This window comes from Drosophila subpulchrella, chromosome 2L, assembly GCF_014743375.2.
Source record: "Drosophila subpulchrella strain 33 F10 #4 breed RU33 chromosome 2L, RU_Dsub_v1.1 Primary Assembly, whole genome shotgun sequence".
Taxonomy (NCBI): Eukaryota; Metazoa; Arthropoda; class Insecta; order Diptera; family Drosophilidae; genus Drosophila; species Drosophila subpulchrella.
In genome coordinates, this window is record NC_050610.1 from 6,436,837 (window position 1) to 6,464,661 (window position 27,825).

Below are 27,825 nucleotides of genomic sequence, written 5' to 3' on the forward strand. Positions count from 1 at the left end.
TCATTGCACCTGCATTCTTCATCTTAATGTGTAGGATTAGTATATATTCGCTTTCGCTATTTGCTTCGTAATGGTGTTAGAAATGTTTTGTTTGGTTTTAGTGCTGCTACCAAATCGCGTTTCAACAAAAAAAACTTTCCTCTTCTGCTACAATGTTGGTTGTTAGTGTAAAGAAATTTTACTAAAAACTTGTTCCCGTTCCCAAGTTATTTGATTGTGGCGATCCTTAGAGTGTCTGGTACTTAAACTAGATAACTATAACAAGCAATCTGATTGATTTTCAGTTTCGTTTTCTGTATGATGATGCTGTTGAGTTGCTATAATTGATTTCTATGGCGTTGAGAAATAATTATAGATCCGATTGTCCAGGTCCTGAAAAAGATCAAATCGAGAAGAGTGTTATTTTTGGGTGACTTCGATAAGCAGAAACAAACAAATAAAGCTAACAGTAAGTTTTGGAAACTTTAAAGTCTCAATTTGACCATGAACACTGATCGAGGTTCAGACTTACATATAAAGAAAGCTTCAAAAGTATATAAACAGAAAATTGAAGCGCAACTAAGAAAGTGCAAGTGCCAGGCAGCCAAATCAGTTTTGAGAGAAAACTTCACCTTTTTTGTTCAACTTTTGTTTGTTTTGTTCATTCAATTCAAGTCAGTTCAATTCAATTTAAGTCTTTGGGGTAAAAGCCATTCATTGTCATTATTAAAGTTAACGATTAATTTTTGTTAAAAATATATATTTCTTATTGTGTGTATAAAACAAGTTAATTGAGTATAAGAGAAAGAAACATTTAAATATGCATTTGTAAACTCATGAATGGTTAATGTAACGAACGACTTTTCGACAAGTTATATTGTACAATTTTCCATTTTATGTTTCCACTCTTTATTTTTTTTTGTATTTATTTATGGTCATAACAACAAAAAAGTAATCTTCATTCGTTGTTCTTTTTGCAAGGTGGAGTTTGCTCTCCAAGCTCAAGTTTTTAGGGAAGCATTTGGGATAGGAACTACAGTGGTTCTATAAAAATATTTGCGATGAAATGTACTTCGAAGCATTATTTTATTTATAATCATTGTTGGACTTTTTTTTTGGGTATACAAACCTGGTCTTGATTTTTTCTCATTTCATTTTAAACGATCGCAAATATTTTTATGGACAAATAAAAAGAATACGGCACACAGAATTAAAGAAAATAGCGGCGAAATTAAAAGTAAATACATAGAAAAGATAGAGGACAATTTTTCGAATATTATGAAACATTCAATTAGTTAAAACTTGTTTTTGGGTAATTTTTTAATAATTGCAATTTTTAGGTACCTTAGGATTTTGAACGAGTTTTACAAAATCATTGAGTTGAGATGAAATTGTTTTTATTTTGTTGTTTATTGTGGCGTTTGGTAGATTTTTTTCAGTTTTATATGCTTGTTATTATTTGGTTCGATTTCATGAGTTACGGTTTACAAATTTTGAAATACTCATGTAGTTTTAGAAAATGATTTTGGTTGGTTTTTTGGTTTTGCGCTTTACTGAGGTAACAAACGAACGAACGAATGAACGATTTCCTTTCATTGGTTTCAATTGGTTTATTTACATGTTTTATTAGATTTAGTTTATTAATGTATTGAGTGTATTCGATATTCATAATGTACAATGTGGATGGGGGATTGATGATGGTGGGATGAGATGAGAAATGCAATAACTGGCTCTTTTATCACCCATTTCCAGGGGCAGTGACTGATTGGGCCAAAAATGCAGAAGACTCTTAATTTACGAAAAGTTCGGGAGTGAAATCCGGTTCGGAAGTTGACTAGCTTCATGCTTAACCCCCTTTGACCAGAAGTAGGATTTGCTTCTCCTCAATCGATTCAAGTTCGCTTTATATTTCGTTCGGGATTTGTGGGGCGCATTCGAGATCCTCTTAGAGAGATTCTATCTCCCTTTTGAACCGGTCTCACATCCCTGCTAAAGACTATAGACCCGCCCTTCTAAATTACATAGACAATCCAATGCCGTATTCTAGACCCTCCGCCAACTGCTCACGGATCGTTCTCTACTCTGTGAGTGTGAGTTCTGGCGGAAGCATTCGGGGCTTTTGCTGCCCCGGCCATTGGCTATTTCCGGTGACTCGGTAACACGGGCCAAATCCCGGTTGATCGTCTTGGAGCTGAGCACCCGCGGACACCTTACCGTCCAGGGGCTGCGACGCGGATCCTGCAGGGCACGGAAGCTCTTGGGGGGCAGCACCTCATCCCCACTGCCGCTGGCATCGCACCAGCTGTTGTAGTAGTCGGAGTACTCCTTGTCCTGCTTGGGCGTGGGTGCCGGCGTGCTGTCCAGCGAGCTGTTCTCCTGCGCCGAGTCCATCTCCTCCACCAGAGCTCTCTTGGCGGCCGCCTGTAGTCGTTCCATGGGCAGATTCCTCAAGTGCGAACTGTCGCTCTTGAGGAGCAGGCTCTGGACTAGTTCATTGACTAGCTTATCGCTCACCTTGCGCTGGTTTTTGGCCGAGGGTCCCATAATCGGTGAAGCTGGGCTATTTGGGGTCGAGGGATTGTCCGCATCGATGCTGGTATTCTTCCGGAGCGGCAGCGAAAGTCGCTCCCTGCGTTGCGTCATGGTTTCCGCGTCATTCAGAACCCCCGGATTCTGTCGCCTGGTGATGGACACATTGTGAACTATCTTCCTCCGACTGGGTTTCAACTGGAACTCATCGGATGGACTGGCACCCGCCTCCGGAACATCGTTCTCGTCCTGCAGCAGCTTAAAGAGCCTGGAATGTGTGGCCGCCCGCTGGTAGCTGGTCATCTTGCGCAGCTCCGGAAAACTCTCGGACTCGGTGTCCGTCCCGGAAAGCTGGCGGTTCATGTCCGTCACCCCGGAGTCGTCCTCCTCGATCTCCGACTCGGATCGCTGTGTGCTGCTGTTCCGCGAGAGGGTTCCCTTGCCATAGGCACTGTCCACTGAGAGGGACTGCTTGGTCAAACCCTTGGAGCCATCGGAGCTTCCAGGCGTGGGTATCACTTCAAATGCACTGATCCGATCACGCACCGATATCTTGGGCAACTCGGTGAACTTCTCGACGGCAAGATCAGGAAGTCCGTTGGACAGACGCTTCATTTCCGGTTCGGGTTCCACATAAACCTCTGGCAGTTGTGGCTCCATGTTGGTGGGAGTTGCTGCTCCGCGCTCTTCTTCCTCAACTTCGGTTATCATTGGCTTGTGCTCCTCCACGACGACTCCATCCTCGCCCACTATCTGGTACTCACCAGGCGGTCCCAGGTCAACCTCTAGTGGCTCATCCACTTCCAGGATAACACTGCTGCGATTGGGACTGGCAGTTTGTTGTGGTGGCGACTGCTGACCATCGATGGAGGTGTTGAAGAAGGCCATGGCCTGGCGGTAGTTGTGGCGCTTCTGTTCCGCCTCCTCGAATTGTTCCTTTTTGGATCGTTCTTGCTCCATGTCCGCCCAGAAGTCGGTTCCATCCTCGTGGTCATTAATCTCCTCCTGTGGTGAAGTCCATGTGTAGACTGTGGCTGGTTCGTGCATCGAGGCCAGTGACATGGTGTCCACATGGCTTAAGTTGCTCTCCGGGATCTCTTCCTGAGGCTTCATCTTAATTGGCTCCTCCTCCTCTGAGCTCTCGTGTTCCAATTCTTCAAACTGTTCTGCCAGAACTTTTTCCTCTTCCACCACGGGATCTACTATTTCGGGTTCGTGGCCCCTGGCTGCCTCCAAGGTGGCCCAAACATCTATTTCCACAGCCGCTTCATCGGGCAACTTGGCTCTAAATGCCTTGGTCTCCACTGGCTTGTAGGGCGTCTCCTCCACTGAATTCTGGCGTTCCTTGCTAGCCCAAAAGAAGGCAGACTTATGGAACGTGACATCCTCATCGTCTTCTTCACCTGGCTTGCGTTTGGCTTCAATCTCCGCCCAGAAATCGATCTCCTCATCGGTATCCACTTCTCGAGGCTCTTCGGGGTATTTAGTTGGATCATATGTAAAGTCGTTGGGTTTCTCTTCATCTTGGTAGCTGTTAGTTGATTCCATGTCTGCCCAAAAGTCTACGTTTTCTTCATCTTGTTGCGAGGGTTGCTCTGTTTCTTCATGAGCAGGCCAGACGTTGATCTCCGGTTCATTTTGGGTCTCTGTACTATAAGTTGCATGTTGCCAGGATGCATTAGTGACTGTGTTTTCCATCTTATCTTGGTTTACCGAGGCCCAGAAATCCTCTTTATCAACCTCATACTTCTCTTGGGGATGTTCAATTTCCTTTGGCCTTTCTTCAACTACAAAAGTCATCTCTGCTTTTTGAGGATTGGGCAAAGATTCCACGTGAGCTCTAAGTGTTGTTGTCCAGTGCTCCACTCTAGTTAGTGTCTCCTTCTTCAGAGGTGTGTAGGTTACGGTTTTCTTTTTCTTGGTCCACTGAGAAGAAGAATCTTTGTCAAAGGTTTCCTTTTTCTCTATGCTAGCCCAGAAGTCAACTTCCTCAGCTTTGTCCTGCTCCTCTGGTTCGGGTTCTTTTTCCTTGGAAGTTGTGGCGAAAGTAGACCAGAAGCTATTTTTGGCAGCCTCCAGCGAAGCTTGAGTCTTGGACATATCGCCAGATATGGGTCTAGGTGGCTTAGCCTCAGAGATATTTTCTTTAGGTCGAAGCTTTGGTGTTTCGGCTGCCGACTCTGCTGGCTTAGAATCGGAAGACTTCCAAAAGTTCTTTGACTCCTCCATCATTTTTTGGGCTTGCATTTTGGTTGCCATTAAAGTGGCAAAGAAATCGAACTCCTCTTTAGGCGAACTTGCCACATCCTTGACTTCTTCGATCTTTGCTTTTGGCTTATCTCGGGAGATATTATTTGTTACATCATTGGCAATTGTTTCACTTACGAATTTGTTTCGCATTCCCAGGGAAAACGAGGCAGAAACGTCTTCTTCGCTGGCTTTGATGGGTGTGCAAATCTCCTCCACGGGATAGGAACTGGAGGTCCTATACGGTGTAGTATTCTTCTCCACAGAATTGGAACGCGAGGAGTTCGACAAACTAATGGTCACACTGACCTCACAGTCATCGTCTTCATCATCACTTTCCACTTTGGCCACACTGAACGAGCTCACGATGCTGGGCTGTTTCTCTTCGATCTGAGTGGTATTGCCCACTTGCACAGTGGCGATGTTTTCATCGTTGGAACTGCGACTGAAGGAGAATCGAAGTGGCAGGCGAACTGTTACCGAATTGGACTCCTCATCTTCATCATCATTCTCTTCGATTTGCTTATCAATGTCATCGACTATGGTGGATCTGGAGTCATCCTTTCTAATGACTGTCTTGGCGTATTCGCTGCTACGTTCCAGTTCACTCTCCTCCTCGTAGATAACACTTAGATCCTCCTCCACAATGTAATCATCGTCCATTTCCTCGACTAGGCCCTCTTGCTCTTCCTCGATCTGTTCCTCTTCATCGGACATTTCCTCCGCGGTGGTCACATCATCTTCGTCCTCACTGCTCTCGGAGTTCAAATGCTGTTCCAAGGTCTTACCCTTGTAGACCTGCACATTGGTCACCGATTTAATGGACTGCAAGGGAGCTGGACGAGCTCCTGGCTTCGGGGTATCCTCATCACTGCTGTCCTCCTCCGATTCGGTATCGGAGTTGGAGGCATTTTCGCTGGGAGATCTCTCCCCCAGTTCCTTGGACTGCTCGCCAGCGTAGTTTTTGTGCAACTGCTTGGAGAGATTGGCTTGGGTATTTCCGCTGGCGATCTTATTGATGTTGGCCAAACGCTGGCTCAGCACATCGATGACCTCGTGCTTGTTGGTGCAAATATTTCGAGCCTTCGGCCTGCTGACCAGCTCCTCGATCTCGACGGAGTGCGCCCGCTTCGGTGGCTCTCGTGGCTCCACTCGGATGTGGTGTTGCATGATCACCTGCGAGGGAATATCATCGGTGCTGGGCGTGATGATTATGTCGGGCAGCACACTGCTGGCTCTGCTCTCCTCGGTGGAACTCTGGCTGTAGCTGGGAGCTACTGGATAGGGATACGAATGTCCATAGGGTGGCATGCCATGGAACTGAGGATAGCCAGCGGGAAACTGGGACTCCCCCGGCTGTTGTCCGTAGGGTGGCAGAGGTGGCGGATAGTAGGGATAGTAATAGGGATACGGGGGAAATCCCTCTGCCTGCTTTCCATCCACCGCTTGTTGTGGCGGTGGTGGCGGGGGATACGAATAGGGATATGGCCAAGGAGCGGCCTCTCCATTGGCCGGCGGAGGAGGTGGAGGCATGTACCAGGGATACGGATAACCATAGGCATAGGGATAATGAGGTGGCACCGATTGCGATCGAGGGGCCTGTGGGGGACAAGAGCTATCCGAACTGAGGGATGAGTTTGATGAGTGGGTGGCGGGTTCTGTGAAGGATGGTGGTGGGGTGGGTGGTTCGAATGTGGATGATGTGTAGCTATGACGTTTGTTGGTTTTACTGTTAATCTTATTATGATTATTATTATTTTCAGTATTTCCGTTGCTGTTACTATTATTATTATTTGGGGATTCGTTCAGTTCAACATTTTCCAAATCCGAGTCCAGCTCGGTACGAATTTTATGGTCTGAGGTCGGTTTTGTGGTACACGGTTATCAAATATAAAAGAAGAAAAAGAGAAATAGACACGGTGAGAGTGCGAACATTATGTTGTGTTTTTCATGTGATCCTTTTGTCAAATTGATCCGATCATAAATGATCTGATTAATCGATTGGTTAAATGGTAAAGCAAGCTTTGTACAGGTAAATGGCGTATGAGTAATGCAAAATGTTGGCTATGCTTGTAAAATGGTGTGGGATGCTCCAAATTAATATCATAAGCCATTGGGATTAGGTCAAACTGTATTGTATGGACACCATTCAGCAAAAAAGGTGAAATCTCTCAAAAAAAGGGTTTTTAAAATTACGATCCTTGATGCAATGCTCCATGTGCTTGTGTCTGAATGGGCGTGTGATCATTGCCGTTAGTGATGATCGATGGGTTCTGAGTATATATATACAGCCATGATTGTTGTCTGATTTATGTATGAATTGGATTCAAAACTTGTAACTTAATTTCAGAAAAAGATTTCTCCTTCCAAGTGTTGTTTTCGGGACCCTGAGTTCTTTGCCACAGCTGTACTTACCGGCATTTTCAGGTGTTGTCATTGCCTGCAGAATTTTGAATGATCGACTTGGTATAGCACTACCGGTGTATTTTTTGGGTTCCGGAGCCTGCTGTTCACTTGGCGGCACATATTGCTGTTGTTGTTGTTGGGGGGTATCTAGGGGAAAGAAATGTAATATATAATATTCTGTGCACATTCGTTTGTAAAGAAAGTAGCATAAGCTCAGATACTGGATATAGATATAATCTCTTATAATTCCTTACCATATCGTTGTTGCGTGAATCGGTTCTGAGCTGAGACGCCATTACCTGAAAAAACGTTAACTTTAATAAATAAACTAATTTAATAATAATATTAATGCAATATTTATTACTATCTAATTAGTGTACTACTTAGTAGTGCTGCAAAATTTTGGTATGCCACCAATACTTGTAATTCTAGTCAGGACAGACACAGGAAGCTGGTTAATTTCTGTCTACCAGAAGGTGTTCTTGTGGCTTAAAGCGGCTTTAGGTTTTAGTAGAGTTCCCAAGGACCCAAGACACTCCCCAAGGATTAAGCACTCTCACCACAACCAGAATCTTACCAACCGATGGTATATGATATATTTAATGAGGAATCTGAGGATGGGCCAGGGGACATGGAGACAACCTATCGGATCTCACCTTGCGGGGACCAAGCTAATGGCGTACCCGACTGCTGATGGTTACTCTGCTGATCCTGGGCGATTTGCAGGCGCCGCATCTGCTCGATGGTCGGACTATTCCTGGCCTGCTGGGCGCTCATCTGGCGGGCGAACTGCGGCCGCTGCAACTCGGCCTCCTGGGGAGTCTGCTGCAGATCCTGCCGCGAGTCCTGCCGCAAATCCCCATTCCCGCTGCCATCGTCTACGGTGTCGGTTATCTTTTGCAAAATTCTAAACGATTTCGATTGGATGGGCGGTGAGCGTGGATCGCTGCAAGTAGATATAGGCGAGTGTTAGGTTAGGTTGTTGGTTAGCATGCCGTCGAAAATGTCTGAAATCAACCAAATTACAACGATTTTGTTTTGTATGCGAACGAAACTTTTGGATTAAGGATTAGGTTTTGGATTGGATTTGTGACTGAAGCTTAACGAAACCAAATCTTTTAAAATTTAGTAAAATGTACGAAACTGTACTTCAAGCTAGAATGCAAATGTAATATATGAGGTGATACGATACCCCTTATATCTAAATTTATATTTATCTCAAAAATGTAATCATACAAATTAGTCACTTTATAAAAAAGTATATAATTTCTATATATATCAAATTATATATATAGATATTAGGCTGTTTGTTTTTAAAACTTAATAATAAGTTTCAGAATGCAATCGCTTTAAAAGCAAATAGAAATTTGAGTACTATTTTTATCGAATCGACTACCAACTTGATTGATGCTTTAAACATACGCTTTAATAGAAAAGTTTAAACTGAATGTAGCTAACTCTTAAGATCAATAAATATTTAGAATTGGATAGTTTTCCTCTTCCTAAAAATCAAGATACATCCAAAATAGATTGGTCTGCTCCAAATTATTTCTGATACACAACACTGAAGAATGCAGGGCATGAAATATAAATGGTATGCGATTTATGCATGTACTTTGGTGAGCACAGTGGGCACTACCTGAGACGATTCTTTCTGTAGAGTATCTCCGCCTCGAGCGGACACTGGTGCACATACAAATTGTAATTGCCACTAAATAGTTGTTGGTTAAGTTGGTAGAAAAGCACAAAATTAATACGCATTAGTGCGGGCCAATTGTTGGGTGTCGGTAAAGCACAAAGATAAAGCTAAGGAAAAGCAACCAGATCAAACTGAATTCTACTTACTTTTGCAAAAGCACCGGCGACTGGGAAACTGGACCGCCGCGTCCTCCCTCGACAGCTATTGGGATTATCCTGGTGGCATTACCATTGGTGTTATTGGTACTGCCCGCCTGACTGGGCGACAGGACTCGCTGGCCCTGAGCTGGGTAATTCTGGTAACCTTGATCGACAAATTGATTAGCTGAGCGTATTATGTGACCTGCAGGCGCTTTCGTGGGAAAGAAAGAGTATACATAGACACATATTGATGAAGAAGTTGGAGAGTTACACAATTGGACGAGAGCGGGGATTTGGGAGGATCATACACGGGTGGAAGTCATTCCTTTGGAGCGGAGAGTGCAGGGGAGTTTTGGGTTTTGGGTGGGAATAAACTACATACGGTATTAGTCACAAACATTTAGGGATTTTTAGGAAAGCGCCACACATATTGTACAGAGAACACATACAAGCAATAGGTTCGCTTAAGAACTTACCACCAAAGTTGGGCTGGGCTGCGGCATACGTCGGGGTCTGCTCTAGGGTTATGGGTATGATACGCTCCTAAGTAAAAACAAATTGAAAAATTATAATAGTGGTATAAACTGTCACACAGAATAGTTAGATTTATCAAAGTTCGACCTTTCTCTTTCGCGTCTTATTAAAACATTTAATTACTTGAAGTTGGTTGGATGACCAAAAATTATATGGATTCTTAGTTCTAGATTTCTAATTAAAAAACGGATCAATAAATATTATACTCCCTGATTTTAACTCAGAAACAGTTCCTAACTTTAGGAAAATATTCCTCTAAATTATTTGATTTAAAACTCACCCTTGGAGCACTTTGATTTGCATTGCTGCTGCTGCCATTGGTGTTTACGTTGATCTGCAAACGGAGTCCACCTGGCTGGGGATGTGACCCGAAGTTCTGCAGACTGATGGGAGCAGCTGCAGCCGGAATTGGTCCATAGCCGTTTCCTTGGACCAACTGGGGCTGGTAGAAGGATGTCTGCTGCTGCTGTTGCTGCTGTGGCTGCGACTGAGGCACGACTTGGGGCTGCGGGGCCGGAGTGGTCTGACGCAAAGTGGAGGGCAGGACGTTGCCGTTCTCCTCGGGACGAGCCCAAGGAGCCTGCTCCTTGCTGGCCGGCTGGGAGCTGAGCCATCGCATCGGCTGGTTGCCCTGGGGCTGCTGCGGCGATCCTTGCTGCTGTGGAAGCTGGCGCATCGGGGAATCCCGGGCAGAAGCCTGCTGCTGCTGCTGCAGGACGATTCGCTGGGCCTGCGGCTCAGTGGGCTGGGCCAATGGAGCTATGTAAAGCGAGCCAACGTTGGTCTGTCCAAGTAAATATATAATAAATTCCAATGATTAGTTATAATTTGTTAAATCATCATTGTTTTCCTAACATGTTTATTTAAATTTTTTCTAGTTTCCCCATGAAATTTCTCACTTGCCAATCGCCTCAAGTTCAAAATTCGTGTTTGGCCTTTGCATTTGCCTAATTTTAGACACTGCACTTGGTAAATGCATTCAATGTTCAGTTTTATGTGTGAATCTCGAAGATTTTGGTTTAAAAATATCTTATTGTTCTTCCGCGAAAACAGCTTGTCAGTCATTTGACTTCATTTCATGCGTTCCATTTATTTGCATAGTATTTACGTGCATACTTAATATTACTTAACACAAATAGGTGTTTTACAAATTAGCAGGGGCCGGTTTATTTAAGTATTACTCATAGGCTTGCTCAATGAGGCGTATGAGTAATAAAGTTAAAGGTCATTTCAATATGGAAATAACACAAAAATTAGTGAGCCAATTTGCATGATGCACATGGGTAAACATGCGTAATAACTTTGCCGATCTTGAGATCATAGCTTGAAATAATAAACTGTGGCCAAAATGCGCGTAAATGTGAAAAATAAAATAACAAATATGACCAACAAAGTTTTCAACCCTAATTGAAATTATATTGGTTTTATAATTTTTTGGATTTTATTAAAATATTTAACGGGAAATTTTGAAATCAGTTCAAATTTTTTATATTTTAACTAATAATTTTTATTAATCAGTATGTGTAGATTGTTTTTAGGTTTTTTTTCAGATACTCACCGGCTTTGCTGCTCCTCCAAATTGGTTTTGTTGACTTGCAAAGTTCTGCTGTTGCTGCTGTGAATTGAACGTGGTTGCTGCTGGTGCTTCAGTCCTAGCTGGACTGAAGGCATCGCGAGATCTTTGTTGCTGCTGCTGAACATTGTTGTAGATGGGTTGCGGATGCAATTCCTGTTGCTGTTGCTGCTGTGCTGCAGGCTGTGTGCGTTGAGTGCGCCAGGGAACTGATTGAGCTGCCTGTTGTTGCTGCTGCTGTTGCTGCTGCAACTGTTGCTGCTGGAGCTGCTGCTGTTGCAATTGTTGTTGCTGCAGCTGCTGCTGTATTTGTTGCTGCTGCTGCTGAAGTTGTTGCTGCTGCAATTGCTGCTGTTGTAGTTGCTGCTGCTGTAATTGCTTCTGCTGCAGTTGCTGCTGCTGCAATTGTTGTTGCTGCAATTGCTGTTGCTGCTGCTGCTGCACCTGAGCCAACGGCGATATCGCTGTGGGTGGACGTTGCTGCGGTGACTGTTGCAGCTGCTGTTGCTGCTGTGCAAAGCGGAAGGGGCTCTCCGTGGACCGCTGTTGTTGCTGCTGCGATTGCTCGAAAGGCGATCGGGGACTATCCGACTGGCGAGTGTAGACACTCACAGCTGGCGATGTGGGCATGGCCACGCTGCGGAACTCCTGTCGTGCTGCAGGTTGCTGCTCCAACTGTTGCTGCTGCAGTTGCGGCGGTGTTGCCGGTGGCGTTGGCTGTTGCACTGGTGGACTCTTGGCCACCGGAGGCGCCTGTTGAGTGGGTGTGTAGGGGCTGTAGCTGCTCTCCATGCCGACGGCCGATGGTTTTGGACCTACATATGCAAAGAAAGCTAAAATTACTTTCATGTACTTTTCTTTCTGAACCATTATTATTTTAGTGCAGTTAGTGGGAGGTTTTAACAGCCATTTTATGAGGCCTTTCAGATGTCAGGTTAGTCGAATGGGATGTTTAGAAGAAGCAACCTCAACCGCTTAGTAAGAGCTGGCGATGTGTGATGAAGAGTCGTATCGGGATCAGTAGCGGAACCAAAAACACCCAAAAGTAAAGCGAGCCAAATCCTCTGGGGCTCTGCTCACCATCAACGGCATCCGCTGGACTGGAGTATCCTCCATTTTGGCCAGCTGGCACCTCAGTGGGCAGCGGACTCTTGGAGCGATCCTTGCGGTACTCATCCTTCCAGAACGTGTTCTTCTCCACGGGCGGCGCAACCTTGCGGAGCGCGGCCATGGGATTGGGCGGTATCTTGATCTCCGGCCGGAAGCCCAGCGGCGGTGGCTCGAAACGCTGTGGAGTCGGCGACTTGCGAGCCGTCGCCGGTGAACCGGGTGCACTCAGGCGGCCAGTGGGTGGCGCTAAGGTGCTGGGTTGTTGTGGGGGTGGTGGTGGGGGTGCGGCAGCGCTGGCACCTTGGGTGCCATTCTTACCCTGTGACTGTGGCTGCGGCGGCGGCGGTGGCGGCGGCAGCACCTGGAAGGGCATGCCCATGGCAGCGGCTCCCATCGAGCTGGCTGCTCCGCCGGCACCTGGAGCTCCTCCACCTGGCGACTGCGGCTGGGCGGGTCTGTTCTGTTGGGAGGCTCCGGTGGCTCCCTCTGACTGGGCGTTTCGCGCCAGTCGCTTAGCCATACGCTCCGACCGGATCTGGGAGAGATCGATGCCGCCGGGCGTGTAGGTGAAGGGCTTCTTGTCTTTTGTCATCATCGCGTTCTGCACGCAGGCGGGCGCCTCGTAGCCACCGTTTCCGGATCCGCCTCCTCCGCGCTGTCCATATCTACATGAAAAACAAAGGTTAACAACTTTATTAGGAAGATACAAGTAAAAACGACATGAATTTATAAAAAATGTGGTGGACTCGATAGAAAGTGTCTGCCGGGGATAGTACAACAAATCAATCTTAATAATACATCAAAGGGATGATTATAGTTAACCTTATTTCGGGTTTATTTAAGAGGGTAATTAGAAAGAGCTAACCTAATATTTGATGTATTATTTAGTGAGAAATTACCATTTATTATAAGTAGTTCCAAAAGTATCAAATAAAATTTTCTACAGATATTTGTTAATACTTTATAAAAAAAAAGCTTATAATTATAAAAAATTAAAAATGATTAGAAATATTTTCCGTTAATAACTAAAAAAAATATAAATAATAGTTATATATATTATTTTATAATAGTTATTTTAATGATTATAATCAATAAACTGAAAAATAAGTGAACTTTTTCTTATTCATAGGATAAGATTATTGCGTAAGTATTTTGATAATTTTTTATTGAAATAAAATGAAAGGCCTTCATTAAAATATAAAACTACACAACAATTTGAGCTTTGTTAATTTCTAAATGCGAATTCTATGGATTTCAACTAACGTTTTCTTTAGTGTATTATTTTTTTTTCGCAACCGCTTGGTCATGCTAATCTGGCTCCCTCTTTGCATTGTTTGGGCTATTTATCATAATTTTTGTTAAATCTTTTTCTAATTTATTGTTTCGCTCTTGGTCGCCGGCAAAAGCACTCGTTTGTGTTGTTTTCCTTTCTTCGCTGCTGCTTGACTAATGAGTCGTTCATCGATAGTTCAATGAGCCAATGTTTTGATTTTTTAACGATCAAGGGGGAAAGTGAGTTCAAGTTGTTACGGACGACCGGCCATAAAAGTTGAGACGACCGATGAAGTGCCAAATTTGAAAGGTTGAAAGTGAGAAGTTGCGGTGGTGTCATGGTAAAAAAAGGTGTATTGAAAAAATTGCTTAAATTATGTTGATTATGATTAATTTAACAGAGAAATTAAGTAACCATTTTTATTGCTTTTTCAAATTAGTTTCTTTTCTTTTCCTATATCCCATTTTTAACTATGCACTATCAATTGGAAGTTCAAAATATTTTATTTAATTTTTAAAAGCATTTGAAAAATATATCAAAAGTATGGTAGTACTTGTTATGATAAATTATTATCGTTCTTCTATCAGAAAATGAAATGAGATTTCGAGGGCGTTTTAGCCTCTTCTGATGTAAATTTTAGCCAGCGAAATTTTCCAATTCGCACTTTCTCAGTCCCGTTGAATATGTTTTCATGTACATTGTACATACATCCCACTTCCCAGTCAGTGTCGACTTTTCTCCGCATAATTTGCTTATTTTAAATGCGTAAAACGTTCACAAATCGCTAATTAAAAGCGAAAATCGAAGATCTTTGGCGACGTTCTCGTTAACGTGTCGCTCAGCATTAAAGCCTGTTATGCCGAAAGAAAGTGATGGAGTTCGGGATCGGGTTCTGAAAAGTTGTCAGGCCCGTTTGTCATTAGCTTGGTGTGCGTGGACGCTGATGATTCGCCTCCAAGTGGGTCAGGCGAACAGGAACAGGTGATGCCTGCCTGCCAGTTGTGCCATAAAGTTGAGGCGGCCCAAAACTCTGCGGTCTAGACAATTTACTACAGAAAAAAGCCCTCCTCCTCCTCTTGGGACAGAGAGCAAAACCGCAAATGCGAAGGCCAAGTTGTGTGGGAAAACGGTTGCAAAATTCACCCACAACTGGCTTACATGCAAATTGGAGCGCGTGCATCAAAGTCAAATGCAAATGACGTAATACACTGCGGTTAGTGGTGACAGAAAATCGCATTTAAATCGAAGCAAGACAACCCGAATCATTAATTGCCCCCATGTTTGGGAACGCATCGAAGAAATGCCGTTCAGCTCCTTAAAACCTGAGCAGGGTGCACAAAACTATGGATAGATATTCCCGGGCAGGTTGGGACACTTGTTGAACTTGCCATTGATTATGTGCGAATTAATAGCATCAACAGCTTCCATAATTGTCGGGCCAAGCCCAAAATTGTGAGGTCGTTCAGATCGGTTCATTTCAGATCGGTACCCCTCGTTTATTGACTCGATCGGAGTGTTTTATGGCCGGGTAGGAAATTCAATTTACACAACCGTTTGGTTAACTGTTTTTCTGTATTAAACGTTAGCCCGCCTTATTCGGCTCGCTTATGAAAGTTATTAAACACCGCGACAAGCCTGGAAAAATGTCAGTTTTATGCAGTACCTAAGCATTTCCTGAAAAATCGAGCTAAAACATCAGCACTTTTTTGCATTCCCATTCATTGTTCTCAATTCCCATGATCGTCACGCACATTGAACTAAAAAATTTTGGTTGCCAAATAATTTCCGAAAAACATTAAAAACTAAAAGATACACGCGCTAAAAGCACAGATGTCGCCTGATGACGTCAATGGTCGGGACATGGCGTCAGTACTTGGTACTTGGGGATTCGGTTGGCCAGCAATTGACCACAAGACAAGACCGCCAACTGTTTTTTTCCCTCTGACAGATTTGGCAATTAAAGTGTCAGACCCCCAAAACCGAAAAAAAACTATTAGAAACCAGGAAGAGTGAACCAAGTGCATATACAAGCAACCCATATTCATAGTTTACACATAATCATAAGCCGACATGACTAATTAACTGGCACATTTTACCTATATTCTTTGTGAATCATAGGCAAATGCGATTTATTGTGACATTTTCTACATGCACTTTGCGCCTTAAATAAACATATATTAATGAAGCATTTTACTGACTGATGGCTCAGCTTTATATTTAGCCAAAAATAAATGCAAAACAGCAGAAATCCTCGAATCGCAGCTGGTCGTGCGTGAGTTGAAAACATGCAACGCTAACAAAACACCCAATTTAAAAATTAAATGATAGAAAAACATCTGTGCAATTTCGAATTTTCACTTTTTCTTATTTTTTGTTTGCCTTTGGTTTTGATTTTGTCTTTGCGCATGCAAATGAGCGTGCAAAAATGTATCTGAAGGCAACTGGCTATAACTTGGAACCGGGTGGATCCACTAGATACGGGAGATGTCTTGAGGAAAGCGCTGGAAAACGAGTGATGAACTCGTTGTTTTCTCTTAAAAGATATATTTTGCCTTTCTTAATACCTCTTTCTCTGACAATATAATATCTAAAAGCTTAATATCTTTTTATTTGGGTTGCAGCAGCTTACAGCAAGAGGGTAAATATTTAATTTTCCAAAGATGAATTTTATCACATTGATAAATAGATTAAATATGTGTACCATCTTGTTGGAACAAGCTTACGAATGAAGTGATTTTTAACAGAGATTGTGATGTACATTATCGTTTAAAAACTTTAATATTAATCTATTATTTCGGTATTAACTTTATTAACTTGATTTTAATTTAAGTTTACTTGATAATTTTACCGGAAGCAGAAATAAATATTAAAATATAGAAATATTGTGGATTAAACCTTTCTATTATAGCATTGCTATTAATTTTATTGGACTAACAATTCTTGCATATGCGGATATGCAGTTCGGATTTGGTGATCAAAATTGCATTAAAATAATTATCTAATTTTAATGCTATTAAGGTCTAGTGCCATCATATCCCCGATTACCCCGTAGTAAAAGCAAACTTGTTGCCTAGAAGCATCCGCTGTTGCAGCTGGCCGTGCATATTTCAAGATCAAGGGCAGCCAGCAACATCAGCAGCAGTGGAAGCAGAAGTAAGAACTTGAAAGCTGCCACATGCAACATGACATAATGATAGTCATTGTCCGCCTGTCTTGGCTATAAATAGCTGGACCTGAAGTCGGTGTATGGGAGTGTGGGGGTATGGGAGTATGGGAGTACTAAAGTACAGGGTGCCCCGTCCAGTCAACCGCCCACATTCCGCAGTTGAGCTAATCTAGCGATAAATATTTACTTGGAAATTGCTTTTGCCCTAGCATTTTCTAGCTCTAGCTCTCTCTCTGTTTGTTTCTGACTTTCGTGGGGGAACTTACGAGGATTCCAGGCCCATCTTGGCATCTCCATTCACGGGCAGCTCTGACAGCTGGAACCCGCGATCCTGACGAACCATATAGGCGGGCAGAGTGTCGATGATGGCATTGGCCTTATCATTATAAGAACCGAGAAGTTCCCGATACTTGGAGTAGACGACGCGCTTCAGCTGCGGATTCTTGGTCGAAACGGGGGCGGATGATGGTGACGGCGACGGAGATTGCAGCGTTGAGGTGGCCATTGTTTTCGCTTTTTTGTTTATTTGTATTTTCTTATATATAGTGTAGCACTATTTATCTGAATTTTGTTTTTAAAATTACACTTGCATGTCGCGGAAGTGGGGAGATTGTCTTTAAAATGCTGATCTATCTGCGGATGGTCCAAGCAAATGGGTTTCTAGAGGGGCTTACTAAGGGGATTTTCCTAAAGGACCTAGGCAAAAATGTTGCTGCTTAAACAAATGTTTAAAAATATTTTTGTTGTGCGTAAGAGTCTGATTTTAATGAAATAAGTAGGTTCACTTTATAAAAAAGGTTTAAAGGAATATTCCCCGACCCTGCTGTCTTTCTTTGTTGTCTAGATCTGTTTTGAAGCGCATTAGAAGATAAATAATAAGAAGAACAATATTTACAACACATTTGCCTGTTTGCAATTGCCCTTATCAGCAAACGTTTCCAACAAAGACTGGTATTTTAACCAGGTATAATGGGTTGCACAATTGATTTGCCTTTTTGTCCGATCGCGGGACAGGCAAACAAAGGTGCTGGATTGGAACCTATGTATGTGGTCGAATGACTCAACGATCGATCTTTCGATTGGGGGAAGTCAATTTAACCTTTTTTGACACAGGGCAGCCGGCAAATGCTTATGTTGTGTGGATGACTCATGGCAGCCGAGAAGAATCATCGAATTTCGGGGGAATCAAATACAGAATCAGTATGTAGAGTACAGCTGTTTTCCGTCGCAGGGGAAAACGCTCACGCACGTTAATTATTTTTAGGCATGAGCTATAGAATTGCCCTAAGAAATAAGAAAACATTTGCTTGGCCTTCGCGGGGGATAGATATCTGGCAAATAGCTTGAGATATTTCCTAGATTTAATCACTAACTTGGAAACACTTTAATCACTCACTAACTCAGTCACACGCGCTGCGCAAAAAGTATCTCGTAGGTTCGTTTGTATCTGAGGAGCGCACTTGGGCGACTGATCGCAGCGGACTTTCGAGGCGCATTGAAGTCGGGTTCGGATCGCTTGAGGTTGAACGGAACGGCGTAGCTGAGTCGGGTTGTTCGGCAACTTGTTGCAGATACATTTCCAGCAGAGGTGCTGGTGGTGGTGGTGCCGCAAAAGGAAAACCGATCTCTTGACAAACGGTCGGCTGGCACGCGGACTGTAGAGCAATTTATTTGTCTGTCAATGCGGTTCGATGATGGCGACAAATTTCCAGCTAAACGCCGAAAAGACTTTGCGACGCTTTCGTTTATCTCTATCTGGTATCTTTCGGCTGTATCTGCATCTCTTATCGAGCTGCTAATTGTTTTCACTCTGCTGTCATGTCGTCTGCTTATTACTTTTGTCTATTGTCGTTTTCCACAATTAAAAATCAAAAATCCAAAAGGAACGGGTATCTCCCACGGCTGTTCCTACAACACTATCTTAGTTCGAGGGATTTCTTTATCACATCCACGCACTCGACTTGCTGCTCCAATTAACTCATTTGAACAAGCATCTGCGGAAATGTGGCCCACTAGCCTTGACAGACAAATAAGATGTTATCTTTTCTGCTGTTGTTTTTCTTCTTTTTTGCGACTGCTTTGTACCCAGTTAAATAATAATTGGCAAGAAAGCGTTAAGGAATTTAAAACGCAGAATGACTGGGCTGAAATGATTTTCTTTTGCCGCCTGACAGCTGCAATTTGTTCGAAATAAAAAACTGAAAATGCCACACAGAAGGGGAAAGTTAAGAGACAACATCGACCAAAGCTCATCGGCAACAATAATTGAAGATGGTTCTGGTCATCGAATAGACTTTCGTTTAATCCCATTATAGGTAATTAAAAATATTGAAACTTTCAAAAGATCTCTATCTCCATCTTTTGTAGCCATGGTGAAATAAGTATTTTTTATACCTTATTGTAAATAATTTTTGAAACTTTGAAACTGTATATGAATATTTTAATTTTGCATTAGAAAAAGTCCCTTTCAAATGCATAACTCTTATAAGAAAACTCTTCCTTCGAAATTTGTGTCAATTTTTATGCAGCTCGATAAGAATTTAATGCTTATAACAAATTATATAAATTCTGTGAGTTTGTAATGTTACGATCAATAGACAAGCATTTTCTTTCAATCCACCCACATTTCCTATTTTCCTCACAACTTATTTACTGGCGAGATCGATCTATCGGATTCTTAACTACATTCCTTAAATATTACATAGAGAAATCAAATAACTTTAATCCCGAAATTATGGTAAGTTGGCCAAAGTCCAGGAAATGTCGCCTAGACTAAGCTTTTCACCCAATCCCATTAAGAACAACCGGTTCGCCCATTTGGATCTGGAGGCGCTGTACGGAATTCCCCTGCTCTGTCCAGTGGAAAAGTGTCAGTCGCAAATGTCGCCGCTTGAGATGCTGGCCCATCTGCTGATGCGGCACAATCCACAGGATTCGATGACCGAGGTCGAGGCAGATGTGCCGACGGAGTACGAGGTGGAGCTGGAGAAATTGACGCCGGGAAGGAATCACCCAGTGGGGGTGATAGCCTACGGGGGATCCCCCAAGAAGGGTCGCAGCTATGCGGTTACTACTGAGCTGCAGATTGTCCACCATCTGCCCATTATTCTCATGTTGTACGTGAGTCCACCTATGCTGAATATGGAACAGGCCTACATATTCTACATGGTGAGTCCAGTGGCCTCCCGGCAAGTGAATGCCCATCTATCGCTCCTCGATGCATCCCATTCCAACGAAACCCACGGATTACGCTGCCTGCGGAATGCTCTGGATAGTCCTTTGAAGAACGGCGAGGATCTGGTCTATTGCAACATGGACTATCTCCTCTACACAGACATCGATATCCGAGCGCTATGCCCTTCGGGAAAGGAGCAAAGGATCTTCGTCAAGATCGTACTCCACGGCGAACCCGACATCTTCGAAGTGAGCACCCAGCAAGGGCCGGTCGACTAAATGACTCATTTGACTCGATAAACACTTAAGTGCCCCGCCGCCAATTGACGCACACTTGAAATTCGAGTCAATAATATTCTTTCCTCAAAGAACTGTCAGAAAATTTGGTTTCCCCCATTCATTCAATATTTCTGTTTTGGCTGGCTTGAAACTGGGTCACACAGAGATATTCGGTGTTGTGCAGACATCAATCACCAGGGCCATTTAATTAGTTAGCCACAGGCCTCTTATTGTGGGAAATACTAGAATGATTTCTTCTGACCATGAAGAATGAGGTTTTTAATTATGTGTTAAATCTGGCTGTGCTCTTAAACATTTCTTCTTATATTCTCTAAGGTTTTTTCACTTTCATTTCATTGACACACTTTCTTGCAGTGGGATAATATTTAATTATATTATTTTGAAAGCAGCGGCCTTAAATATAACCAATAACTTGTAAACAATAATATATTTATGTTTGATAAACTCTCAAAAGTGGTGAAAAATAATAGTTTATGTCTTCACAATTATCAAAACAATGCAGTATTTCCTGTTTGTGTAAAAAAGGTCTTGAGAATATATAACTTTAAAAAAAATTACGTGTTTCGGTAAAAAAACAATAAAATATATCCGTAAATGCCTGTGGGTCTGGCGATTAAACCCATAAATTAGCCCAAACTATAGAGAAATTAAAGAGACGTAAACCAAAAACATAAATACGTATACAAAGATGCTATTTATACGAAACTTAAATTTGCAAACATAAAACGAACACAATTTATTACCCATTAAATACAAAAAAAGCGAAGCGATCGCATAGGAAAAAGTTAAACAAAAAACAAAGAAAGATAATCCAATAAACTAGCTTTTCCCATCAACACCCACTGTCAAAGACACGAGCGTGTGTAAAAACGTAGATATTTTAGGCTTTTTTGTTGGAACCGACCTTGAAAAACTATCTGACGACAGGGGAAAAAGTGTACATATACGAAAACAAAAAACAGACGCAATCAAGGAACTCATTCATCACTTTCTACGCCTATTTACTCGAGTGTGCAACTCGTTTTGCATTTGTCAATTTGCTGCGTTGATTGCATGACATGAGCACATCAGACAGGGAGCCATGGTATTGGGCTTGGTTTTGGGTAAGCTTTTGGTACTCGCACTCGTAATTATTTATATTAATCTGGCCTGGGTCAACGTCAGCGATCCCAGGTGAAAGCGAAACGCAGGCTGTGCCCCAAAAGCCCGTTGCACAATCGATGGCGGTAATATTTCTTGTTCAGCCGAGTGGCGGGATATATGCGCATACGAACGTGAATTTTTGTATATTTTCCTGCCATGACCACATGTCGTCATTCATGTCGGTCGTTTTTGGCCAGATAGGCAACCGAATCCCGCCAGCGACTTTTTTTTCGATTTTAAAAATTTTTCCTTACAGCTCATAATGGTGTTGGTTGATAAATTGTCGTTACTAGTAACTTGTGGAAATTAAAAAAAAATGCAGGAAATTTTTGATTTTGGCTTGTGGGGAAAGTACATTTAATTACATTTTAAAGATTTTAGTATTTTTTGAAGAAACAACTAAAGAATAAATTCTTTATTGTATACTTAAATAATAACAATATACTTTTCTGTAGTAAAATGTAGCCAAAAACTCTAAATCTGTTTGCGGTTATCGGCTTTATAAAATAACACCATTCTTGTAAACTAATGTTTCTATCCAACAGAAAAGAAATCTGAATTTAATGCAATAAATTCTTCAAATAAGAAAATGATTGTATACTTCTTAATGTATTTTCTAAATATATTGATTTTCCGATCATTTTGGTCTTTATTTTTATTATGAGTGTACCATCCAAAATAAAACTCAATGAAAGTGAATCATTATTCAACTATCATGGCTATTGAATAATCGATTCCCAATGCTGTTGAACTGTCATTTGGGAGTGCCTTTATTTCTTCTCCTTATCCACTTGGGAATCTTCCTTTAATTTTAATGCCCTTTTTCGCATTCAAATTTCACGGTCAACTGCGACCAACTTGAACTTCGGACAACAAATCTGTTTACGAAGTTAAAAAATGCGAAAATGTATAAAATAAATAAACTCACACCTGATTTACGCAATCAACAAAAGCGAGAAAAACCGACAAAGAAGTGTGAAAATAATTGTCGTTGACAAAAATCAAAGTCATGTCTGGTAATGCATCAGAGGCTCAGACATTAAAATGCGAATAATAATTTAAGTCAAAATAAACATTAACACTTTAAAGTGTACATGGTCAATATGTATTCCAAGTTCACACGTATTATTTGTAAGTACTTGTAGTTTCTGTTTGTCTATTTAAGAAAATATAAATTTTATTTATATGTTGAACGTTGCGTATACTTAACGGTGGAAAATTTTCTTTTGTTTGGTATATTGGTTAGGAGAATACAAACAATGAAAATGAAGACAATTCGAAATTTAATATTCATAAAGAGGTCCTAGCTTTTCTCAACAAAATCTTTGTATTTTTCTTTTGCATGTTGTTTGACCCAATTTCCTCAATATATTATCGAAGATTTCCGTGGGTGCGGAAAATTTATGCGCCGCACATCAACGTCAACAAAGAAATGCAAAAAAAATCTGTCTAAGGAAAAACTTTAAGAATAGAAAAAAATTAAATAAATGCATTTTGTGTCGAATTCTTGGCTTTATGTTTTGAAAGGTTCTTGAGAATTTTTTTTATGATGTGCGTGGCTTCGAAAAGGAACTTCCGGTGACTGCCGTCAGCCGTCTAAATTCCCAACACGTGTGCCAATTGCTTCTAGACAAAAGCCAAGAGACAGCTGCTGGCTGGGGCTAAGACATAAAACTGTGCACCACCACAGACCGAGTGAGATGTTGTTGAAAAATAGGAAATTTAATTAATTAATTCGCTTGGCAGTGGGGGCCGGGAAAGGGCGGGGAAGTGAGGGGAAAACACCGAAAGTGTCGCCTGCCAAAAAGCGCGTGCAGCGTGGGGCAGCCAAAAGAGATTTGGGCGTGGGCGTGGGCCATCAATGGCCTTCAAAAAGACTCATGTGTGAGCCTTAATTGTAGAAGAGATCATAAAGATGATGTGACTATATGTATACTATAAAATGTATAGGCCGATACAGCTGAGTTCTGAATAATATTACGGCCCTCTACTGATGAGTAAAAAGCTTAAAATGACAATTTAAAGAAAACAAATTGATATTACTTAAAAGTTAAAATGAATTTTTTAAATAAAAACCGAATCAAGAAAACCCTTCGTCTTTTGTGTTATTTGTTAAAGTGTATAAAATAGATTTCCCCTTTTTATTAAACTGTTGAGAACTATTTGTATATGCAGCATTAAAATGTTTTTTATTGAACTCAGCTATATATACATCAGATTTATTTATTTTGCTTCATTTCAGCCACATCCCCGGCAATAAAGTTCGGGTGTGTTGTATATTAGTTTTCGAAAAAAAAACTCGAAAACTAATGATAAATAGTTTAGAAATAAGGCAGATGCCCTTAAAAATTTAAAGATTATAATTATTTTATGTGTTTCTTACTCACCCAGAACTCATTTTAGCCGCTTTCTATGTATTTCAAGTTCAACTTTAAAACACTTTTACACACCGCCTACACACAGCCGCCAGTCGGAAGAGATCGCGTTCTTTGGATTTTGTCGTAGGCGTTGGTTTTCGCCAAACGCACGCAAGTTCTATGAAAAGATTTTGCAAACGACGCCTATTCACACAGAAACACTGAAAAATTTATGGAAAATTAAGAGGAAATTATGAATATTAAATCGAGAATTATTTTGCACCGAATAATATCACGCGTTCTTATATAATTTTCGGCACAGGCACAACCGATCCACTGGGAAATAGTTTTTCACAATTATTATATGTTCAGAATCGGTGGGATCATTACAGAAATAGTTTAGTCTAGCCAATACTTGAAGGGTTTTGCACTAGTCAACCAACTACGAAACCCTTTTTCAACAATGTTCTTTTGGGAATTTTGTAATTTTCTATTTATAAAACGCGGCACGACGCATTGCTCACTTTTGCCAGAGAAAATACTCGTATCTATATCTATATATATCCGTATATATAGACAGCCCAGCTAGATGGTATAGATATATCTATGTGTTAGTTTCTAGTTGAAAATTTCTTTATTTCGGATGGTTTTCTCGTTTGCAACGCGTTCAAGTTAGCAGCCCAAGTCGCACTGAATTCGCACACGAAATTTTCTCGGCCGAAAAGCCGAAAAGCACATTTCACATTTCGAAATAGGTTCTTCTTCTAGTTCTTATTCGGTACATATTCTTTTCGACCATCGGTCATGTCCGTGTCTATATCCATTTGATTGTGGTGGTTACTTGTGAGCATGTGTAAAGTGCGTCTGCTCGGAAAATTCGACGAATTTTGAGTTTATTTAAAAGAAATCTAAAAGTTGAGAAAGCCCGCGGACGTTTGTACTTATTGTTTTCCTCTTTTCCGATCCGCAGAACCATTCAAATGTATTTACAGGGCCGATCATCGTCGGGCTTAGTGCGCAATGCACTTAGCACATAAAATAAATTATTGGTACTTCTATATTTCACACTAGACTGCTTCAAAGATTTCGGTTGGTTGGGCTTTGTTATTAATCATTTTGGTATTCTCTTTTCAAACAGTTTTGTAAGATTTGGTATGGTAAGAAAATCAAGCAATAAGGTTTTTTAATTAAACAATTTTCTAATGTCATTACCTAAAAATTGTATTTTTCCTTTTATTTTTCATTCAAAAGTTCGACTATGCTTGTTACTTACACAGTAAATCATTTTCAAGTGCATACCGCTCTTGTTATAATATTATTGAGTACCGAAACAGAGAATAAGAAAATGCATCCGATGAAATATATGCTCCTCCCAAAAAAGTTTGTACAAAGAAACAAAATAAATGCCATCATGAATGATTCCATTTGGTTGTTCTGGCCATGCCTTGTGGGCAAACGCGCTGATAAATCATTATAAATCACACATGCTTGAAAAATAAATAATGGAAAAAGACCGCTAAACAAACATCCAGTGTTTATATGTAAATTTAGTTTATATGTACTCTAAACAAGGGAAAAAGAGCGATGCTGGGGAATTAGCAAATCATTTTTCTTCAGCCGGTTAGACGATTTTCATATTCAGATCTAGCAGTTTACATTTTACAAGTTTCCCCATTATTTTGACTGGACCACCTGTCCAGGGAGAAGGAAAACACAACAAATTTGGCTGATGCTTTCGATTATAAATAGATTTCTGCCGCCTTACCAATATAATGTGCGCTTACATATAAATGTATACGGCCAAAGACAAATATCGGTTTGTACTTTTATTTATTTTTGTGCAAAATGCGCCATTAAATTGTATAAATAGATCTTTGAAAAGCGCACAGGGCGCTGAGTCAACGAGTGCCTCGAACATTAACCTCATTAGAGGATCGAGAAATAATTTTCGATTCTTGTGGCGAAGACTTTTGGCTGGCCGGCTTGATTATGTTTACCGGGTGTGGTCTATAACCCCGCCAAACAACCCTGGCAATGAACCGAAAATAGTTTTTTTATCACTCGTTTTTATCACTCAATTAAGCAGGCCATTAACATGTCATAACATAAAATCCTTCAATTTGTTAAAATAAAATTAAACTATAATCCAAATTTTTGAATGAAATGACAAGCTTTCGGGAAATGCGTTTCGATGATCTATTCAAAATTAATTCATTAGTATTTGATGCCCTCACAGAGGTTTACAGCCTAACGTTCTTTGTGAAGCATCTTCTGGAATTCCCAGGACTCTCAAAGATTGCCGAAGCTCCAGGTCCCGATGGCCCTCTAATGGGATATATATTCGGGCACTATCTGGCCAAGCAAAATAAGGAGCCGCATAGTCATGTGGCGGCATTGACTGTATCTCCGGAATATAGACGCCTTGGACTTGCCACTGCTCTAATGGATTACTTTTTCATGGCTGCAACCCACAAAGGAGCTTCTTTTGTAAACCTCTTCATGCGAGCCAGCAATCAGGCCGCCTATCACCTGTACTGCTCCATGGGCTACGCTCATCGCCAAACCCTCGTGGACTACTATCCAGATGACCCGGAACCGGAGAATGCCTTCGAGATGAGAAAGTACATACCACGTCCTATGGAGGTTCATTAAGCGACACATGTGTTTTTCATATAAATTTTAGTTTTATTTTCGGATTACATAGCTAATTAAAGAAAATCCATTGAGGTGAATTCTTAACGAAAGATCAATTTCCGTTGACGCACAAAGGCTAACTTTAGGTACGAAACTACAATAGAGTGGACCTCAGTCCTATGAATATGTTGCTCATACGCGGTGTTGTCATGGTACACAATTTGTGTACAGTTTGTTAAAAGTATTGGAATCAGGCATAAACAGGCAATTAACTGCCAAAGAAAGATATACACCGCAAACTAAAAAAAGTCAGCCTTAAAATTCACCAAATAGTAATATTTTAGATTTCCTAATCATAGTTAACAGAGGTCCACCCTAATGTACACAGTGCAAACGCATTGATGTTCGTCTCGTTTGCCAAACAAATCCAATTGCAAATTTCCGTTTCGAGATGGTCAAGGCTTTTGTTGTTGTCTTTTTTATTAGCTACATTTTTCAAAGCAAACAAATTAGAAAATATATATATAAATATAAAGTGTAGTCTGGTCCGGACATGTGTCTGAAACACGCGCAATGATTTTCACAATTTGGCATTTTGCGCAACTTGAAACGCATAGCATTTGAAAATTTTGGTTCAATGTTGTCATATAAACAAATCGTGTTTCCATATGCTTTCTGACATATATTTTCAAGTTTTCATTTTTTACTTTGAGCGATTTGCTCATGCTTTTAGTTCAATTTCGTCGGCCGAGTGCAATGAACTTTCTCTAGTTGTTTCATAAATGTTTTAATTTATAGTATTCGTGGGCCAAGTGAACAGATAAATTATGTGGTTTTATATAATAGATTTAAAACCCTACTCAAGCCTTTGCCAATACCATACAACAAAATGTCTTTGAGTCCGAATAAATAGAGCATAAAGAGATAGTACAGCATACTGCTGAAACTATACAGCTTATTGATAAAAATCCCCTCCAGGGAAATCCTATCGACATCCCGGGATAAGGGCAGTCGCATATCATAACCGTGATCGTTGGCATAAAACTGGGGCAACCAGCGATATTTTACATATCCCAAGGACTCATAAAGTCGGATGGCGTTCTTATTCTTCTCACGCACAAATAGATCCATATACAGGTCCTTCTGACGGTCCATCATATCCCTAAGAGTAGTCAACAGACGAGTGGCCAAGCCCAGATTACGATAGTTATGGGCTACAGCCAGGGCAGAGACATGTCCATGACTCCAACCCAGGTCCTTTCCATCGCCAATATGCTCGGTCGAGTCCTCGATACGGGTTCCGAGAATAAAGCCCACGAGACGACCGCCAGGGGCATCTGTCGCTAGAACCAGTTCGGGATACTCCAAGATTTTGGGAAGTAAGAAAGGCAGGGAATATACTTCAACCAACGGATCCAAGACAATGTGGTTAAACTTAAACAAGTCCTCGAGAACGAAAAGGCGTGGTGAACTCATAATTCGCAAGGATTTAGTTGCAGCTTGTAAGCCTTTCTTCTAGAATAATATGAGCTATGTATGTAACTTGTATGTAAATGTTTAC

The 27,825-nt window shown here is 41.4% G+C and overlaps 4 protein-coding genes across 11 annotated transcripts; 2 read left to right on the top strand and 2 right to left on the bottom strand.

The window, feature by feature from the left end:
* Window positions 1-294: 294 nt before the first annotated feature.
* Window positions 295-24,316, bottom strand: LOC119548401 (transcription factor SPT20 homolog). 8 transcript variants are annotated; one of them, XM_037855633.1, is made up of 12 exons: window positions 24,155-24,316; window positions 23,661-23,851; window positions 12,188-12,882; window positions 11,093-11,922; window positions 9,815-10,318; window positions 9,477-9,543; window positions 9,007-9,211; window positions 8,801-8,872; window positions 7,818-8,107; window positions 7,416-7,460; window positions 7,171-7,308; window positions 295-372 (listed from the first exon to the last, which is right to left on the bottom strand). In XM_037855633.1, exons 2-12 carry the CDS (start codon window positions 23,669-23,671, stop codon window positions 350-352), a joined length of 2,880 nt encoding a protein of 959 aa, XP_037711561.1. In that variant the 5' UTR covers window positions 23,672-23,851; window positions 24,155-24,316; the 3' UTR covers window positions 295-349. The 8 variants fall into 8 exon arrangements, with proteins under 8 accessions (XP_037711561.1, XP_037711558.1, XP_037711557.1 ...); XM_037855630.1 differs by lacking the exons at window positions 23,661-23,851; window positions 24,155-24,316 and adding an exon at window positions 16,923-17,251 and having other exon boundaries at window positions 7,845-8,107; window positions 9,007-9,202; XM_037855629.1 differs by lacking the exons at window positions 23,661-23,851; window positions 24,155-24,316 and adding an exon at window positions 16,923-17,247.
* Window positions 19,172-20,442, top strand: LOC119548403. The gene is made up of 2 exons (XM_037855639.1): window positions 19,172-19,393; window positions 19,456-20,442. Exons 1-2 carry the CDS (start codon window positions 19,238-19,240, stop codon window positions 20,107-20,109), a joined length of 810 nt encoding a protein of 269 aa, XP_037711567.1. The 5' UTR covers window positions 19,172-19,237; the 3' UTR covers window positions 20,110-20,442.
* A 1,393-nt stretch (window positions 24,317-25,709) lies between the features above and the next one.
* Window positions 25,710-26,369, top strand: LOC119547914 (N-alpha-acetyltransferase 20). Its single transcript, XM_037854952.1, has one exon. The coding sequence runs from the start codon at window positions 25,794-25,796 to the stop codon at window positions 26,280-26,282; it is 489 nt and encodes a 162-aa protein (XP_037710880.1). The 5' UTR covers window positions 25,710-25,793; the 3' UTR covers window positions 26,283-26,369.
* Window positions 26,370-26,810: 441 nt separating this feature from the next.
* LOC119547758 (N-alpha-acetyltransferase 20) lies at window positions 26,811-27,813 on the bottom strand. The gene has a single exon (XM_037854764.1). The coding sequence runs from the start codon at window positions 27,738-27,740 to the stop codon at window positions 27,090-27,092; it is 651 nt and encodes a 216-aa protein (XP_037710692.1). The 5' UTR covers window positions 27,741-27,813; the 3' UTR covers window positions 26,811-27,089.
* Between the last annotated feature and the right edge of the window lie 12 nt (window positions 27,814-27,825).

Bases quoted from the DNA above. Each gene is read 5' to 3' on its own strand.
- LOC119547758 (XM_037854764.1), bottom strand. From the start codon at position 27,740: ATGAGTTCACCACGCCTTTTCGTTCTCGAGGACTTGTTTAAGTTTAAC.
- LOC119548401 (XM_037855637.1), bottom strand. From the start codon at position 17,161: ATGGCCACCTCAACGCTGCAATCTCCGTCGCCGTCACCATCATCCGCC. The intron at 10,319-11,092 runs GTGAGTATCTGA...TTACTTGGACAG, and splicing joins TTGGAGGAGCAGCAAAGCCG to ACCAACGTTGGCTCGCTTTA. The intron at 9,164-9,476 runs GTAAGTTCTTAA...TTGTCGATCAAG, and splicing joins AGCCCAGCCCAACTTTGGTG to GTTACCAGAATTACCCAGCT.
- LOC119548403 (XM_037855639.1), top strand. From the start codon at position 19,238: ATGTTACGATCAATAGACAAGCATTTTCTTTCAATCCACCCACATTTC. The intron at 19,394-19,455 runs GTAAGTTGGCCA...AATCCCATTAAG, and splicing joins ACTTTAATCCCGAAATTATG to AACAACCGGTTCGCCCATTT.
- LOC119547914 (XM_037854952.1), top strand. From the start codon at position 25,794: ATGACAAGCTTTCGGGAAATGCGTTTCGATGATCTATTCAAAATTAAT.